A 17,804-nucleotide genomic window follows, 5' to 3' on the forward strand; every position below is an offset into this window, starting at 1 on the left:
AAAGAAGTTGTTCTTGAAAAATGATCCTCACCAGTTGCCGTATGCCCCATACACACTGTCCCAATCTACGGCCTCACCACGCACAAATTCAGAGTTGGGCCAGGTTGGAAGAGACTTTCGCTAATCTCTAGAAACCGACTTCTTCATTTTATAGAGGAAGGACATGAGTGCCCTGATGAGAAAGAGATTTGTCTGAGCTCATGCAGCGAGTTGGTGCCAGAGCTGGGGCTTGAACCCAGGCCTCTTGACTCCTCTTCCAGTGAGCTTCCACTCTACCAGGTGCTGTGCATATTCGTGGTATTTAAACGGGAGCTCACATGGAGAGAAAGAGACCACTAATCTCCTCCATCTAGTAAGCTGCCTGCACGAAGGAGCAGGGTAGGGCCCTGCTAAAAGAGGAGGTGTCATCTGTGGCTTCCCCCTGCTCTACTCAACTGAGCTAGATCATTATCTTCTGAGTAGCAGCCCCCACCCTATTGGAAATGTTGAAACATTTGCCACTGACTTCCAGTGACTGAGAAGCTTCGGGGTGGGGGAGTGGGGAGATGTTTCCGTCAGGACATCGCTGAAACACAGGCTGGGATCAGACCTTGCTCATGGCCCCGGAGGTAAGTACTGTCAGGGCAGGTAGGATTTTAAATGATTTTGAGAAATGTGTGTCTGTGCGAGCATATCTACGTAGAGGTTTCAGAGGGGATTCTCCAATTATGTGTTGACATTGCAGGAGGTGGAATTCAATTGCAGTTTGTTCTTTATGACATTAGTCTCTTGGTCCCTGAGACAAAAGATCTGCCTGCAGTAGCAGCAGCAACCAGCAGGCCTCTGGCTAAGGGGTGCACAGACTTTGAGTCCAGACAGAACTGGATCCAGAGAACTCTGCTGAACTGTTGTAAAGCCTCAGTTTCCTCATCTGGGAAATGGGCGTAAAGCCACGCAAAGTACCCAGTGTTATTATGAGGATTACAGACATGTAGTGCCCAGTTCAGTGCTCCAGTAGTAGCTATTAATTAATTACTCTTCTTCACTGGGAACCAGGTTCCTGAGAACATCTCCCTGCAGGTATTTTTTTCCTTAAGATTCACTCTGAGCTGCAAAGGACTGGTATATGTGGAGGGAAGCGGACCAGCCTGGCAATTTAAAAATGTTATGAGTGAGCCCGGCTGGTGTGGCTCAGTGGTTGAGTATCAACCTATGAACCAGGAGGTCACGGTTCCATTCCCAGTCAGGGCACATGCCGGGGTTGCAGGCTCAATCCCCAGTACGGGCTGTGCAGGAGGCATCCGATCAATGATTCTCTCTCATCGTTGATGTTTCTATCTCTCTCCCCTCTCTGTTCCTCCCTGAAATCAATAAAAACATAATAAAAAATAATTAAAATGTTATGAATGGGATTCAGAAAATGCATGCTGTCGAAGAGAAAAGCCATAAAGCTAGGCCTTGACACCCAGCGAGGGAGGACCAGTGCTGGAAGGGTCCAAGGTCTCGCGTACCCCTCTTGACAAATTCTGTGAGGGAGACACTTGACTTCCCTATTAACGGAGGAGAAAACAGAGACTTTGGGGTCTGGGCCATTAAGCGGCTCCCCCAAGGTTAAACAGTATTTATTATATGCAAATCGATTTAATTGCAATGTGTACAGAATGCCAGGAAGTGTTTTTCCCCATCCATCACCTCTGAGTACTGTGGAGTGTGAAATATGGTCCCAGCCACCGAAGTGCTCACAACAGCATAATCTGTCGGTGCTTTGTTGCTCTGAAACTTGGTCGGGCAATCAATGAAACAGAACCATGTGGCTCTCCCAGTTCGCCTGGGGCTTGGTGGGAACTAGCAGAGGAATCCATGAGCGCTGCTTAAGCTGCTGGCAATTCTTTATGTACTTGCTGATTTCGTCTTGGAGCTGAGTTACATTCAAGGTTTCATTCATTTCAAGTAATTGCTTGTACAAATGCTTTCCCCCAAATTTCCAAGGTGCATCCACCTCTGGTACTTTCTATGCATTAGAAATTTGGGATGACTTGTTTTCCTTCTAAAAAACTGGTCAGTGCCTGCACTTAGAAATGTGTGTTCCTAGAGATGAGGCCTATCTGATTGAAACTCAAAGTTGCTGTTTCTGGTTAACTTGAGTATCACCCTTTATGTCCATTTTACGAGGGTGGAATTCTAGAACAACAAAATGTCAGAAATTAGATCTAGTTAGCCCATCCCTCTCAGCTTATAAACAGGGGAACAGGTTCGGAAAGAGGAAGTGAAATGCCCAAAGGGGCTGAATTTTAAAGGTTGCCATTTCATATTCTTCCAGATGTGTCCCACCCTCAGGGGAGGCTCCTGCCATGGTGACCAGCACTGACGGGGATCCAGAAAGGACTTCTCTGATACCCAGAACAAAGGTGACACCCCAGCCTCCTAGTCTGCTTCCCCACGGTATTTGGCAGACCTCGCTCCTCTTTCTCACGGTTGGATATTTGCATCTTTTCTGTCCCCTGGTGGGTGGACACGGGACAGTCATAGGGCCAGGGACTGTTTGGGTACCAGGGAGTTCCTGGGACTGTATGGTTTTGTACATTGGAAATGAAAATCAGGAGTGAGCCCACTGTTTTCCAGGGCCCTATGGAAATGGGTGCATTTATACAGCTACGCCAATTTTGGGTTGGATTCTCTGTTCTGGTCTGAGGGTCACCCCCTGTTGAGCACCTCTGAGGTTGATCCTTGAACAACATAGGGTTTAGGAGTGCAGACCCCCCACCCTCAGCCGTCGAAATCCAAGTGTAACATTTCACTCCCCCAAGTTTCACAACGAATCGCCTACTGTTGACCAGAAGCTTTTCTAAAAACATCAACAGGTGGTTAACACAGCGATTTTCAACCTTTTTCATCTCACGACACACATAAACTAATTAGTAAAATTACTAATTACTGAAATTCTGCAGCACACCAAAAATATACTATATTTTTTGCCGATCTGACCAAAAGAAAGGTATACTTTTGATTCCTTCACACCAGACGGCTATTGTGTTGGCAGTTGTCATTTTTTTATTTGACAATCTAAGGCAGTGGTTCTCAACCTTCCTAATGCCGCGACCCTTTAATACAGTCCCTCATGTTGTGGTGACCCCCAACCACAAAATTATTTTCGTTGCTACTTCGTAACTGTAATTTTGCAACTGTTATGAATCATCATGTAAATATCTGACATGCAGGATGGATTTTCATTGTTACAAATTGAACATAATTAAAGCATAGTGATTAATCACAAAAACAATATGTAATTATATATGTGTTTTCCGATGGCCTTAGGCGACCCCTGTGAAAGGGTCGTTCGACCCCCAGAGGGGTCGCGACCCACAGGTTGAGAACCACTGCTCTCAGGGAAAGGAGCTCAGAGCCCCTGACTAAATAGGTATGCTATGTCTTAAAAATTCTTGTGGCACACCAGTTGAAAATCGCTGGGTTAACACATATTTTGTATGTTATATGATTATATAATGTAGTCTTACAATAAAGTGAGAGAAAAAATGGCATTGAGAAAATCATAAAGAAGGGCAATACGTTTATAGTATTTTTTTAAAAATCCGCCTATAAGTGAATCCACACAGTCCAAACCTGTATTGTCCAGGGGTCAACTGCATATGCCAGGCTCTGGACTAAGGCTGAATACGGTACTGTGTGCAGTGAGCGAAGGCTCTGACCCAAACAGCCTGGGTCCGAGTTCTGTCTCCTCCACGGGGGATTAGAGCCTGGTTTTCTCATTCGTCAAATGGGGACAATAGTATCGACCTCAGAAGGTTGTTATTCCAAGGATTAAACGAGATACTTTATGCAAAATGTTTTGTGCGATGCTGGCACATGGTAAGCACACAATGTGTGCGAGTGAAAGAAATGAAACAAGTGCCCTCCTCATCTTTCAGCTAAAACACCGAGGCCTGGAGAGAGAAAGCACATCACAGCCAGCAAGGCCAGAGCTGAAATTCCCAAACCAGTCTGTCTGGTCGCAGGCGCCTGCCGCTCCCCACTCTCCTGCACATGCATGCGAGATTGCCTGTGTGTACCCCGCTTTCTCCCATATTGCCTTATTCCCATGTGTATCAGTTCTGTGTTGAACTTTGTAGAAGACTAGCAATTCCATCAATGCCGTCCTCTACAGTCAGGGAGAGGAGACACCCTTCGCTGGTTGCTGTTCCCCCACTCACCCTCCATCCATTACCTACCTGTTCTTCAAATCGTTCCCTCTCAGTGACCCCTCTCTGAACGTTCTATTGCGCGGATCTCTTTTTCCTCTGAAATAGCACGTATTCTGACAAGTCATCACGCTTTGGTGTGCCATCTCTTCTGCTTTTTTACTTTCTCACACATCAACGTCTTGATTTTCGAAGTAAAACACGAGCTCTTGAAAATCATAACGGGGAGAAAATACATTTATAGTATTTTTTTTTAAATCCACCTGTAGCGTTTGGATGGCGTTCTCTCCTCCTTCGGGTCTACCAGAGCAGTTCACACAGTACCGTGCGGACCACTCAGTACACTTCTGATTGATTGCAATGCACACATTTAGCTGGTTATCTCAATGTTCTATTAATATGGTGAGATGCAATTTAGATGTAAATAAATTTTTTTATAGGTACATTTGGTACTATGATCATTTAATCTGCACAGAATTTCTGAGCTTGTTACAACACTCTAAAAATATTATTTTTTTCCTGGTTGGAAAAAAGATACATGTTAATTGCACAAAACTTCGATAATAAGAGGTAGTATCAAGAATTAAATAAAACATTATCCACAATACCAATACCTAGTTTTGTTAACATTTGGGCCTATTTTCTCCCTTTTGAACAAAGTATATTTAAATAAAATCCCCAATTTTCATAAATCTATATTCATGAATAAATTTATATTTTATATACAGAATTATTGTCCATGAACTATTCTGGATTTGGTGAATTGGATGAGGTGATTTAGGGAGAGTTATTACTAAACTAATGTGATAGACAAAATGCTTAATGACCCAGAGTGTTCTTTCTTTACAAATTTTCCTTCTTTTGTTGTTGTTGTTGTTGTTGTTGTTGTTATTGTTAATCCTCACCCGAGGATATTTTTTTCAATTGATTTTTAGAGAGAGTGGAAGGGAGGGAGAGAGGCAGAGAGAGAAACATTGATATAAGAGAAACACATCAATTGGTTGCCTCCCACACGCACCCCAACCAGGGCCGGGGATCCAGCCTGCAACCGAGGTATGTGCCCTTGACAGGAATCGAATCGGAGACCCTTCAGTCTGAGGGCCGATGCTCTAACCATTGAGCAAACCAGCCGGTGCGAATTTTCATTCTTTTTATGTTTACTTGTTGTGATCACATTATATGTAGCAAAATATAGCTGTATTGCACTTTTTCACAAAACAGACTTCTTCCCCAGATTTATTCTTCCTAAACATAATTTTATTTTATTAATTTTTAAAATATATATATTTTTATTGATTTTAGAGAGGAAGGAAGAAGGAGAGAGAGATAGAAATATCAATGATGAGAATCATTGATTGGCTGCCTCCTGCACGCCCCCACTGGGGATCGAGCCCAAAACCTGGGCATGTGCCCCTGACCAGAATCGAACCCAGGACCCTTCAGTCCGAAGGCTGATGCTCTATCCACTGAGCCAAACCAGCTAGGGCCCTAAACATAATTATAAATGTCTGTAACATTCCATTCTAGACCTGTTTTAGCCCATCTTGACTGTTCTTATTTTTTCCAGGTAAATTTTAGAATAATTTTAAATTATCAAAAATTCTCACTGTAATTTTGATTGGAATTAAATTAAACCAAGAAGTCAACTTCAATTTGATTTTATTTCTAGCCTTCTAGTTTTCCAATCTGAAACATGTATTTCTATTAGTTTAAGTCTTTTAGATTTCTCAGTAAATTCCTATTGTTTTCTTCAAAATAACTTTCTTATAAATAAAATTATTCTTAGATATATCTATTGTGATGGTTGCTAAGGCTCATGGATGCCCATCCGCCCCCCCACCCCCACCCCCGCCCCCAATTCTATTTTCTAACTGGCTGTTACTGGAATAATAGAAAGAATAGCTGGGAATTTTAGAATATTTATCATGCCCTCAGGACTTCCCTGAGCAGTCTTGTTAATTTCACTAGTTTTTCAATAGATTCTTTGGGGATTTCTAGGTATAAAATCACATATTTTGCAAATAAGGATGAATTTGACTTCTCCTTGCCCAAAACTACACTTTCATTTCCTTCATGCATCGTTATTAGCTCAGGCTCCATTGCCAGCCCACCAGGGCACAAAGCCCCATTAATTCTTCTCATTATCTTCAGCAAGTACTTAACGTCTCTGTGTCTTACTTTTGTCCTCTGTAAAATAGGAATGATAATAGATCTACCTTTAGGGTAGTTGTGTGAATTGGATGAGTTAATATAGGTAAGTGTCTGCCACACAGGACATGCTCAATAAATATTCAATATCCTTATTATCATAGATTGAAGGTTGGAGAAACTTCACACTTCCAGGAATTAGAATTTCCAGAACTAACTTTTTAAAAAAAATGGTTATAGCAGACATCCTTGTTCTCAAATAACTGCTAAAATATTTTGCCATTTGGTAAGGAGTGGATTATTGGCATAGAAGAGATATTCTTTGTTAGACTAAGAAACAATCCTCATATTTTTATTGTATAACTTAAAAATAAGAAACGAGCATTCAATTTTATAAAATGTCTTTTGGCATTTACTGAGATCATTATTTTAAATTTTAGTTTACTGATGCTGTATTTATATTACATAAAAGGCAGTTTTTTGTAATGATTGAGAATTAGGCTGTGAAGTCAGATGGGCTTGAGTTTAAAACTTGACTCTTCCAGAGGGGAGCCCAGACAAGTTGCTCAACCTCATCCAGTCTACTGTTCTTGTCTAGGAAATGGTGATAATGTCTGTTTTTGTAGAGCAAAAGGATAAAAGCACACAGAAAATACTCGCCATTCATTTTCATCATTGTAATAACTGAATCCTGGACATCCCTGGAGTAACTTCTTGATATCTATGTATATAAAAGCCTAAGGTGATCGTTATGACCAGTTGACCGAATGACCGGTCAACTGGTCACTATGACGCACACTGACCACTAGTGCAGGCGCTCAATACTGCAGTTGCCTCTGGTGGTCAGTGCACTCTCACAGCTCCTGGCTGGCTGGGTGGTCAGTGTGCTTCCACAGCCAACCTTCTGCGGCCTCTCTCCCTTGCCGGCCCTGATCAGGACTGGGAGAGACAGCCCCAATCAGCCCCGATCGCCAGCCAGGCTGAGGGACCCCACCCGTGCTCGAATTCATGCACCAGGCCAGTTATGATTTATTTACCTCTGCATTCATAAGTGAGATGATATTGCACAGTTTTCCATCTTTTTGCCCTGAGTTTGCTTATGTAGCATAGGAATCACATGTTCCTTAAAAGTTTAAAATAACTCATTTGTAAAACTAGTATATGGACACCAAATTTTAGTAGATAATTCTAGTAATGCTTTTAATTTCTAAATAACAATAGCTGTCATTTATTGGATGCTTATTACTATGTGACAAAAGCTATAATGACTGCTTCACACATCTCACATTTCATCCTCAGAAGTAGGTGTCATTTATATTCATCGGAGAATCAGTTATTATTGTTCCCATCTTACAGATCAGAAAGTTGAGGCTTTGAGAGGGTAAACAGCTAGACCAAGCTGTTGCAGAGAGTGAGCTGGGATGTGAGCCCAGGCTGTCTGACTCCAAGTTATCTGCCTTCAGCGGCAAGATAGCATGCTGCTTCCCAAACCTCTTTCTTGTCTTTTTGTTTCGGTTTTGATCTCTTTAAGTTTTCTGTGCCTGTGGCATCAGCTTTGCTAGTTTATAGTTTTTTAGGAAATCATTCATTTTACTGAGATTTTTTTAAGCCCTTAGTAGCCTCACAATTTTTATCTCTGTTTCGGTGGTTATATTCATTCATTATTCAGTTTATTTATGTTTTCTCCCTTTCTTGATTATTCAAAACTGTATATTAAATTAGGAGAAAATGTCTATGTGAAGGAGGCTCTGTAAAATTATAAAATGGAACAAAGGTTTTTTTCTTTGAAAATATTCTCTTTCCATCTACCTTTGTTTCCCTTTTCCCATCCTCTACCCTGGCCTTGAAAGAACAGAACGCTTAGGGACAGAAAGAGCCTTAGGGGTACTTTGTGGAGCCCTTAACTCAGCAGGGCCTAGAAAGGACTTCTACCTGTCCCGGGTCACGCAGTCAGCAGGTGACAGCCAGGAGAAGCCAGGCTCTCATCTTCCTGTCTCGTTCTCTTTCCACTATGCCACACAACGTGTTATAGCTCGAATTATTAATCTTTTATCCTCACCCAAGGATATGTTTATTGATATTTTTTTAGAGAGAGAGGAAAGAGGGGGAGGGAGAGAGAGAGAGAGAGAGAGAGAAACATCAATGTGAGAGAGTAAAATTGATCAGTTGCCTCCCATACATGACCAGGATACCATGCTGCTTCCCAAACTTCTTTCTTGTCTTTTCGTTTCGGTTTTGATCTGGTTACGTTTTCTGTGCCTATGGCATCCGTTTTGCTAATTTATAGACCAAGGATTGAACCTGAGACCTAGGTATGTGCCATGACCAGGAATCAAACCCAAGACCTTTTGGTGCACAAGACGACGCTCCAACTAACTGAGCCACCCGGCCAGGACAAATTATTAATTTTTTTCTCCATTTTTTCCCTTTTTTTAAATTTGTTTCTCTTGTTTGGGGCAAATTATTAATTTTTTTTTAATATATTTTATTGATTTTTCACAGAGAGGAAGGGAGAGAGATAGAGAGTTAGAAACATCGATGAGAGAGAAACATCGATCAGCTGCCTCCTGCACATCCCCCACTGGGGATATGCCCGCAACCCAGGTACATGCCCTTGACCGGAATCGAACCTGGGACCTTTCAATCCGCTGGCCGACGCTCTATCCACTGAGCCAAACCGGTTTCGGCAAATTTTTAAAACAATAAATTAATGGAGATTGCAAAGTAATCTTAATAAAAGCTTTAAAAATGTTAAAGCTACTTATTTTTAAAAGACCGCTATAAATCATCTTCTATCATGCTCCTGCATTAAACCACTTTCTAGAACGACTAGCCAAGGAAAGCAGGCGGCAGGCAGGAAGAGGCGCGTCTTCATCGCTTCGCCCCTGACAGGTCTGCTGCATTACTAGAAGGGCCCTGCGAGCTCCTTTATCAGCAGAACATGGACCCAGCCTAAGCGGGGGTCTCAGGGTTTCTACCAGGTCTGAAGGGAACAGAGGAAAAGCTCTCTGCTGAAGGGTGGACTTGGGGCGCCTGCGGGGTTACTGCGTTAGGGTGGGTCTGGGCGTCAAACTCAGCGACGTGAAAGGGGGCGGGACAGCTCCCATACTGATGATGGAACAAGGTGTACCAACTCCAACATGGTCCGGACAGTTTTCACAACAGAATTACCTGAAATTGCTCATTTCCCAGGCGCTGGCTATGTGTGTGTGCAGATGAGCAGATGTTTCTGCCGGCTGCCTGATCAGCAGTCTGCAATTATACCCCAGGGAACAAGCTGCTCGCTGTGGTTGGGGGCCATTAGCCACTGAAATAATGACATCTGTCATGATTTTCATACCTCATCCTGTCCTGGATCTTATCTCCAAACTACGCAAAACGAATACCTAAGGTTCCTAAAATAGACCAACCCAATTTTAATAACTCTGCTCTAGCTGCCATGGTGGTGAGTGTTTGAGGTTGAATAATACCTAATAATTATTGAGGGTTTTCCTCATGCCTGGCATTGTAGAAAGTTCTACCCTGGCTGGTTTGGCTTGGTGGATAGAGTGTCGGCCTGTGGACTGAAGGGTCCCAGGTTCGATTCAGGTCAGGGGCACATGCCCAGGTTGCAGGCTTGGCAGCCAATCAATGATTCTCTCTCATCATTGATGTTTCTATCTCTCTCTCCCTCTTCCTTCCTCTCTGAAATCCATAAAAATATATTAAAAAAATAAAAGAAAGTTCTTTACGAACAGCATCACTCGCCAAGCCCACCCAGATACTATCCTTCTCTCCCTATTACAGGTACAGAAACCGAGTCACTGAAAAGTTCAATAATTCACATCTAGAAGGGAACAAACCTTGGATCCCCATTTCATCCTGTTTGACTCTCCTGCTGTATCCTGGCACAGAGGCTGTGCGCCATTTGGCTAGCAAGATGCTCATATATATTGAGACGATGCAATGAAGTCTAGGCCAGTGGTTGGCAAACTGCAGCTCGCGAGCCACATGGGGCTCGTTGGCCCCTTGAGTGTGGCTCTTCCACAAAATACCACGTGCGGGCGCGCACGTACAGTGTGATTGAAACTTCGCGGCCCATGCGCAGACGTCTGTATTTTGTGGAAGAGCCACACTCAAGGGGCCAAAGAGCCGCATGTGGCTCACGAACCGCAGTTTGCCGACCACTGGTCTAGGCAACCTAGTTTTGTATAAGGAGCTAAATAAGGGATTGGGTCTAAAATAATGGAACATTTATTTAATGCAGTGATTCTCAACTGGGGGCAACAGCGCCTGCCTCAGGGGGCATTTGGAAATGTGTGGGGTCATATTTGGTCATTGTGGTTGTTGCACTGACCTGTCACATTGGTGGGCTCTCAGGATGCTAAATGCCCATCCGTGTGCAAAACAGTTTCGGGCAACAAGGAACTGACTGGCTCCAAACATCAGAGACGGCTAAGAAACACTGACAAAGTGGACTAGTAGGACTTTAAAATGATTCTATAAAAGTCAAGGATGGCAAGCTCAGATGCCCTCGGGGATCAGCCAGGGGCTAAAGAGTACACGTCCCTAAATCTTTAAAGCACATCATCAAACAAAATAGCCTAGGCACCAGCTTTGGTCTGTGGGCCCCCAGATTGAGCTTTTTAATGGAGTTCTTTCTGATCTCAAAACATATTTATAATACACTAAATGAAAAGAAAAAGCTGCTAATTAGTATGATCCCATGTTTTAAAATGATTATTATATATATACATATATATGTATATATATATATATATATATTCACACATTCACAAAGTATATCTTATGAAAATATATAGACAATTTCATGGAAAAAAAATTTAAGCTGATTTTATAAAATGCTTTGCTGATTTTATAAAATTGCTTCCACTATAAATATATTCATTGTTTAATTTTTAATAAATAAAGGATAAGAGGAACCTCAAAAAAATTAAACTTTGAGTGTGGTATCAGGACCCAGCCCTGGTATCTTTCTGGCCACCCACTTCGATGGGAGGAGAACGACTTCTGTGATTAAGGACATATGAGACATTCAACATGAAGTAAATCAATACCAAAGCATTAGAGCCTGGCCTGTGTGGCTCAGTGTTTGAGCAACAACCCATGTACCAGGAGGTTATGGTTCGATTCCCAGTCAGAGCACATGCCCAGGTTGCGGGATCGATCCCCAGTGTGGGGCGTTGCAATAGGCAGCCAATCGATGATTCTCTCTCGTCATTGATGTTTTTATCCCTCTTTCCCTCTCCCTTCCTCTCTCTCTGAAATCAATAAAAAGATATATTCTTTAAAATACCAAAGAGCGCCTTAAAAGTGGAACGCTGTTGATTTTGCAGACATATGGGCCTAGCTCCGGCTGTTTGCCGCAATCAAGCTCTCCTGGTCAAGTCCAGTCTTCCTTTTGCAGCTGCCCCAGAAATCAGTCCGGTCCTGAGATTTGCTTGAGAAGTATCTGCACTAAAATATATCTGCGCCCTTTTTCAATCAAGGCACTAAATCCTTCACGATCATTGTTTTTCCTGAAAACCCCGTCTCGCTTTATCTGGATCATCCCTGCGTTTTTCTTTGCAGCATCTTAGTTCTGCGGTTTTCATTCTGTGCACAGTCACTTGGGGCTCTGGGAAAGGAGCGCAAATGGCCCCAAGCAGCTGACTTGCCCGAGGAGAACTGGGTTCGCGTGAGGCCAGGAGTCCTGACCAGAGCTGCCTTGCCTCCTGCAGGTCTCCTGACGGGTCTGCTGGCGCCACTACTTGGAAACGAGGTGCCCAGGGTGGCTCCTCTCAAGTCTCTTCCTGCTGCACCGGGAAGCGCCTGAGCCCCACTCACAACCCCAGGCCGCCCTGCAGGAAGCTGGCCATGCTGACAGAGTGAGTGAGGTCCCATCAGGCTAACTGCTATAGCTGGCTTCCCAGGGTGCACCCTCCCGTCCCTGGCTTCCCAGGCCTTACTGTCCAGAGAGCAGACACACAGCAACACCAGAGGGCGGCCTCTGGCTCCGGGCAGGGATGGGTTTGCAGCTGTTTTGGCATCTCTGTAACTTCTCACTCTGACCCCTCTCCTTTCCCAACAGAGGCATGCAGCTCTGGCATGGCTTAGTGATCGCATTCGTGTCCCTGGTCCTACAGGCCTGCCTCCTCACAGCCATCTACTACCTGCTCAGCAGACACATGGGTAACCAGCTCAGCATCCTCTCCCCCTCCTAGCTACACCCAGGGACCATTCCCAAGCCTGCAGCAAGGCCAGCCTCCTTTGGAGTCTCTGAGTATCACTTGCAAACCTTGAGGATTCACTGGCCAAATGGCCCCTCATCCTGACTGGGTAGTTGCCACTCAGACCCAACCTGTTTCTGGTTGGGAATCACAGTCCGGAGTCCTTCCACTACCTGGCCCTTCTGCCTAGAGACAGGCTTCTGTAATGCTCGTAAGGGTGGCCTCATTGAACCTAGGCCTAGTTAATTTTCCTCATCACCACAAAGGACTGACCGTGAAGAAAGGGCTTTGAATTGCTACAGAAGGCAGTATGGTTGGGTTAGACTAAGAGACCATCTTCAATTCTTGAACTGCTTCACAATGGGGAGTAGAGAAGCTGTGTCTTGGGAAGACATTGCAATTAGGGAAAATAAAACATTTCTTTGGCCAAGGCAGGAGATTGGGCAGGATAATGTCATGAAGGTTTTTCCAGTAAAGGAAATTGAGACTTCTCTCCATCCATCCATCCATCCATCCATCCCTCCATTCGTTCATTCATTCATTCATTCATTCATTCAATACAACAGGAAACAAACAAAAAAAATCCCTGCCCTTAGGTAATTTACATTCCTTGGGAGTACAGACAACAAATAAGAGAAGTAACATACATGGGTTAGGCTATGGAAAGTGCTAGGGAGGAAAAAAGCAAGGCAAGGGATACAGATTGAGTGGTGGCCAGCATCCCTGAGATGCTGACATTCTATCCTATATAATAAAAGGCTAATATGCAAATCGACCAAACAGGGGAATGACCAGTTGCTATGATGAGTACTGACCACCAGGGGGCATATGCTCAATGCAGGAGCTGCCCCCTGGTGGTCAGTGTGCTCCCACAGGGGAGCTCTGCTCAACCAGAAGCCAGGCTCCTGGCTGGGGAGCGTAGTGGTGGTGGCAGGAGCCTCTCCCACCTCCACAGCAGTCAGACATCCCCCGAGGGCTCCCAGACTGCTAGAGGGCACAGGCCAAGCTGAGGGACACCCCCCTCAACCCCCCCCCCCAGTGCATAAATTTTGTGCACCAGGCCTCTAGTTTGAGGGAAGTGAGGAAGTGACCTGCACCTGTAAAGGCCCTGAGACAGGAGAGCATTTCACACATCACAGCAGGAGCAGAGGCTGGGTGGCTGGAGCGGAGGAGGTAGCGTGAGAGAAGGAGGTGAGGCCAGAGAGGAAGGAGGAGGGAGGCCATGGGGGGCCTTCAAGTTTGGGACTTCGGCTCTTTCTCCAAGTGAGATGAGGGGCGTCACAGTGGAGGGGGCTGAGATGTGAAAAGACCCTTCTGATCATTTTCCCTAAGGAGAGTGGTGCTCAGAAATGGGAGCTTTCACTTTGGACTCTTGCCCTGTTCCCTCTAGCCAAAGAGAACGAACAGTTACTCAGAAGATCCAGGCTCTGGGCCCCCAGGCCCAGCCCTGCCCACCACTGCTCACCTGCTGCACAGGAGACGAAGGAGATGGAGACTGGGGCAGAGAGCAGCACCCCTGCGCGGGAGTCCCATTACAGGAGTGAGTGACGGGGCTGGGGAAACACGTCATAAAGTGTATTGTGCTCCGTCTACACAGCCAAGAGCCTCCCCACAGCAGCCCAAGTCTGTCCCTGCCGCCCAAACCCAGCCCGGATTCCTCCCACCCACCCCAGTAGAGGCCTCGCTACCCTATCTTTTCCAGAAAGTCGTTCATCCCGTCAGTGGGGCAGACCTGGTTGGGTGTGTGTGGGTCTAAGCTCTTTGCTAGGCTTGGTCACGTGTGAACGACTGCAGAGGGGGGTCGGGGGCTGTGTCTGCTCCTGTCTTTGCAATACTAAGGCATCTTTTCTTTCACCTGGCCAGTTAGTGGTGGAGCCAAGATTCTGACTGACTCTGCCCGCGTCCAGCTGTGGCTGGTGCTATGCGTCCTGCCATCTGGCCAGTGTCATTGGCTGGTCCCAGAAGCTGGCTCCACCGTGCTCCCAGGGTGTCCGTCTTAGATCCTCACGGGTATCCGGGGACTCCAGTAAACATGAGTCTTGCTGATGGTTCAGATGTGTGTCTGCCTCTGGCAAGTGGACCACGAGGCTCACCACCCTCTTGTTTTCTGTCTCGGAGCTCGGAAGGCCCACCAGGCCACTGTTGGCACAGTGGAAACTGTTGCTTCTGCAGCACGACAATGACCCCTGGGGGAGCACCCCCCAGAGATAGGACTTTCTCCCATTGGCTTATCTCTTGATTGATTTGGGTTTGCTCCCTCCTCCTACTGTGATCTTTTGAGTTGGAGAGATCGGGTTGTCAGGCTTCCTAGCCCTGAGATAAGGCCTTGGGGCACATGGGGACCAGAAGATGCCGCTCAGAGTTTCAGCAGAATGGGACAGGCACTGGCCTCGTCATGACCCCTGACCCTAAAGCTGCACCAGAACCTGGCCAGACTCAGAGGCCCTTTAGTTGCCAGGCAGCTCAGAGACCATCGTCCAATCCTCTTGTTTTATGGGGGACAAAACCAGGGCCCAAAAAACGATGTGACCTGCCTGGAGTTAGGGACAGGTTAGCCTAGAACCTGTGCCCATGACTTCCGAGGCCAGAGCTGCTGGCTTGGGGCGCACTGTCTCATCATGTCCCTGTATACTGCACCCACACACAAGCAAGCCAGTTAGCTTCAGGTGGAGCTGGACAAACAGCAGCGCCTGGACTCTAGGCCATGTTCCTGCCTATCTTTGGAGGCTCTGTCTCCCACCCCTTCTCTCTATTCTATCCCTCTTTCCCTTTGGGGAGCTCTTTATCTCTCTTCCCCGCTCCTCTTTGCATTGCTGGCTCTGCCTCTGTCTTTGTCCCACCCTCCCTTCCACGGTCTCTGTCCACTCCTAACACCCTCCAGCTTTCTTTAGAAGAAGAACAGTTTCTATTTCTCTCTAGATAACTGCCACACATCCTCAGAGAGCTCCGACACCTCGGACAGCACCGGCCACTCGCCTCCCACCTGCCAGGTAATGGACACTCCTAGCGATCCCTGCCCTCCATGTGCAGCCTGGGGTCCGAGAACTCAGGCTACCCGGCTCCAGAGATGGGAGCAAGAAGGGAGGGGCTTTGGGAGTCACCGCAGCACCCTCAGGAGTGGGTGGTTAGGCGGTCACTCACAGCCCCGTGTCCACACGGATCATCCAAGCAAAGTGGGTCCAAGTGGGCTGTAAAAATGGAAGTGCTGCCCAGCCAGTGTGGCTCAGTGGTTGAGCATTTACCCGTGTACCAGGAGGTCGAGGTTAGATGCCTGGTCCGGGCACATGCCTGGGTTACAGGCTCGATCCCTAGCAGGAGGCATGCAGGAGGCAGCCGATGAACAATTCTCTCTCATCGTTGATGTTTCAATCTCTTTCTCCCTCTCCCTTCCTCTCTCTGAAATCAGGCTCACTACCCTTTTTTTAAAAAAAAAAAAAAAAATGAGAGTGCTAATGGGAAGCCTCCTTCTCCCGGTATCCCAGTCACTGGGCCACTGCTCTGAGTCCTGACCTCATTTGAATTGATTCTCTCCATCTCTCTCCCTTACACCCATTCATCCTCTGCAGACAGGAGGAACAAAGGCATTGGCAACCTTCCTCACTGCCCTGACCCTGCTCTCGGCCGTGACTGCCTGGGACCCAGGCTCCGTCTCATCCAGCCCAGGGCAAGCCTCTCTGCGTGAGAGTTTAGTCCTGGGGTCCTGCCTCAGACACGGTAGGAATCTGGACCTACACTTCTCTGCTCTTTCCCCCCAAGGCCACCAGGAATGTGAATTACACCCAAGTGGTCTTCCCAGCCACAGGAAGACTAGAGAACACATCCGCCCTGGACTATGAGGACATCGAGGACGTGACAGATTATGTCAATGTCGACCCAAAAAGCCACAAGCACAATTTCTGGACTTTCGTGAACCCTGCTGCCTCTGAGTCTGTGGAATACTCTCAAGTGGCCATGTGAATTCCAGGGTCTGCTTTTTTAAATGGGGTCAAGTTCTCTACAAATTCTCGTACTTATTTTGTAGGGAATTACTTTCTGTTTTTTGTGTGTGTGTGTGTGTGCGTTTTAACAAGGCTTGGGAGGAAAAAATAGGCTGTATCTCAGCAAGAAAGGCTCAGGTGGGAAGCTAGGATGAGCTTCCAGGTTGAGTCTGAGCTCACTGAAGCAGATCAGTAGGGAAAGTGGGGAAGTCTCAATAAGAAAATTGTTTTAAAAGATTTTAATCAGCTATAGTAGAGTCGCGTTTGGCAGTCTTACGATTAAATTAACCTTTGAGCTATTTAATTATTGGCAGCGAACAACTTCTTTACACGTTTTAAATAAAACGGCAACCACCAGTTCCTCTTTTCCTCTTGCCCAGCCCAGCGTGTGTCCCTTTCTCAGAGCTGTGCCTGCTGAGTGATCCTGCTTTGCCCTCAGAACTTTAAATAGTCCACTTAGAAGGCCCACTATCGCTCAACCTTTGAACTCACTGTTTCTTATGAACGAGAGATGAAAATACCGCCTGATAAACGCCAACCAGTATCACAATCTGTTACTACAAGAGCAACTTCCCAAATTTAATCTAATAAAATGTAATATCCATTCCTGGTTTGTTGTTTCCTTTTTAACCAATCCTATATAATAAAAGGGTAATATGCAAATTGACCGAACGGCAGAACAACTGGTCGCTATAACACGCACTGACCAGCAGGGGGCAGACGCTCAACACAGGAGCTTCCCCCAGCCCACAGGGCCTGATCGCTGGATCGGGGCCTGCAGGCCAACCTCTTGGTCCCTTCCCCCAGCCAGGAGGCTCTGATTGCCTGATATGGAATGGGGAACTGGGGGGGGAGGGGGGCGGGGGGGTGGTGGTGGCAAACATGACCGGCGCCAGGCCAAGGCCCCCGCCCTGCCGGTCGCCCCACACACAGAGGGCCACTGGTGGTGGAGGGCGGGGCCAGTGAGCTGGAGGGAATGGCCAACCTCTGGATCCCTCCCCTGGTCAGCAGACTCTGATTGCCTGATGGCAAACGGGGAACTGGGGGTGGGGGGCGTGGCTGGCTGCGGGCAGCTCGGGAAGATGGCCCTGATCACAGGCCAGGCCTAGGGACCAGACCTGAGCAGAATTTCGTGCGCCAAGCCTCTAGTTAGGAATAAAAGGACACTTCCTTAACTCAATTAAGAATAGCTTATCTGAAATCAGTAGATGCATGATATTTAACTGTAAGGTCCTAGGCATAGTCCTATTAGATCATGAACAAAGTAAGAATCCCCACAAACCTGCTATTTCCTT

General features: G+C 46.2%; 1 protein-coding gene across 3 annotated transcripts; it reads left to right on the forward strand.

Moving 5' to 3' along the window:
• Nucleotides 1-43: 43 nt before the first annotated feature.
• On the forward strand, nucleotides 44-17,106 carry RHEX (regulator of hemoglobinization and erythroid cell expansion). 3 transcript variants are annotated; one of them, XM_036344931.1, is made up of 7 exons: nucleotides 44-608; nucleotides 2,300-2,453; nucleotides 12,044-12,190; nucleotides 12,394-12,494; nucleotides 13,923-14,072; nucleotides 15,452-15,522; nucleotides 16,099-16,432. In XM_036344931.1, the coding sequence occupies exons 3-7, from the start codon at nucleotides 12,180-12,182 to the stop codon at nucleotides 16,366-16,368; spliced, it is 603 nt and encodes a 200-aa protein (XP_036200824.1). In that variant the 5' UTR covers nucleotides 44-608; nucleotides 2,300-2,453; nucleotides 12,044-12,179; the 3' UTR covers nucleotides 16,369-16,432. The 3 variants fall into 3 exon arrangements, with proteins under 3 accessions (XP_036200824.1, XP_036200823.1, XP_036200825.1); XM_036344930.1 differs by having other exon boundaries at nucleotides 2,300-2,387; XM_036344932.1 differs by having other exon boundaries at nucleotides 53-608; nucleotides 2,300-2,387; nucleotides 16,289-17,106.
• Nucleotides 17,107-17,804: the final 698 nt, after the last annotated feature.

The sequence above is a fragment of the Myotis myotis genome, unplaced genomic scaffold, assembly GCF_014108235.1.
Source record: "Myotis myotis isolate mMyoMyo1 unplaced genomic scaffold, mMyoMyo1.p scaffold_m19_p_18, whole genome shotgun sequence".
Taxonomy (NCBI): Eukaryota; Metazoa; Chordata; class Mammalia; order Chiroptera; family Vespertilionidae; genus Myotis; species Myotis myotis.

What these genes read in the sequence shown, in the direction of transcription:
- RHEX (XM_036344931.1), top strand. An exon ending in CCTGCTCAGCAGACACATGG is followed by an intron (nt 12,495 to 13,922) that starts GTAACCAGCTCA and finishes TGTTCCCTCTAG; the next exon opens with CCAAAGAGAACGAACAGTTA. An exon ending in ACTCGCCTCCCACCTGCCAG is followed by an intron (nt 15,523 to 16,098) that starts GTAATGGACACT and finishes CATCCTCTGCAG; the next exon opens with ACAGGAGGAACAAAGGCATT.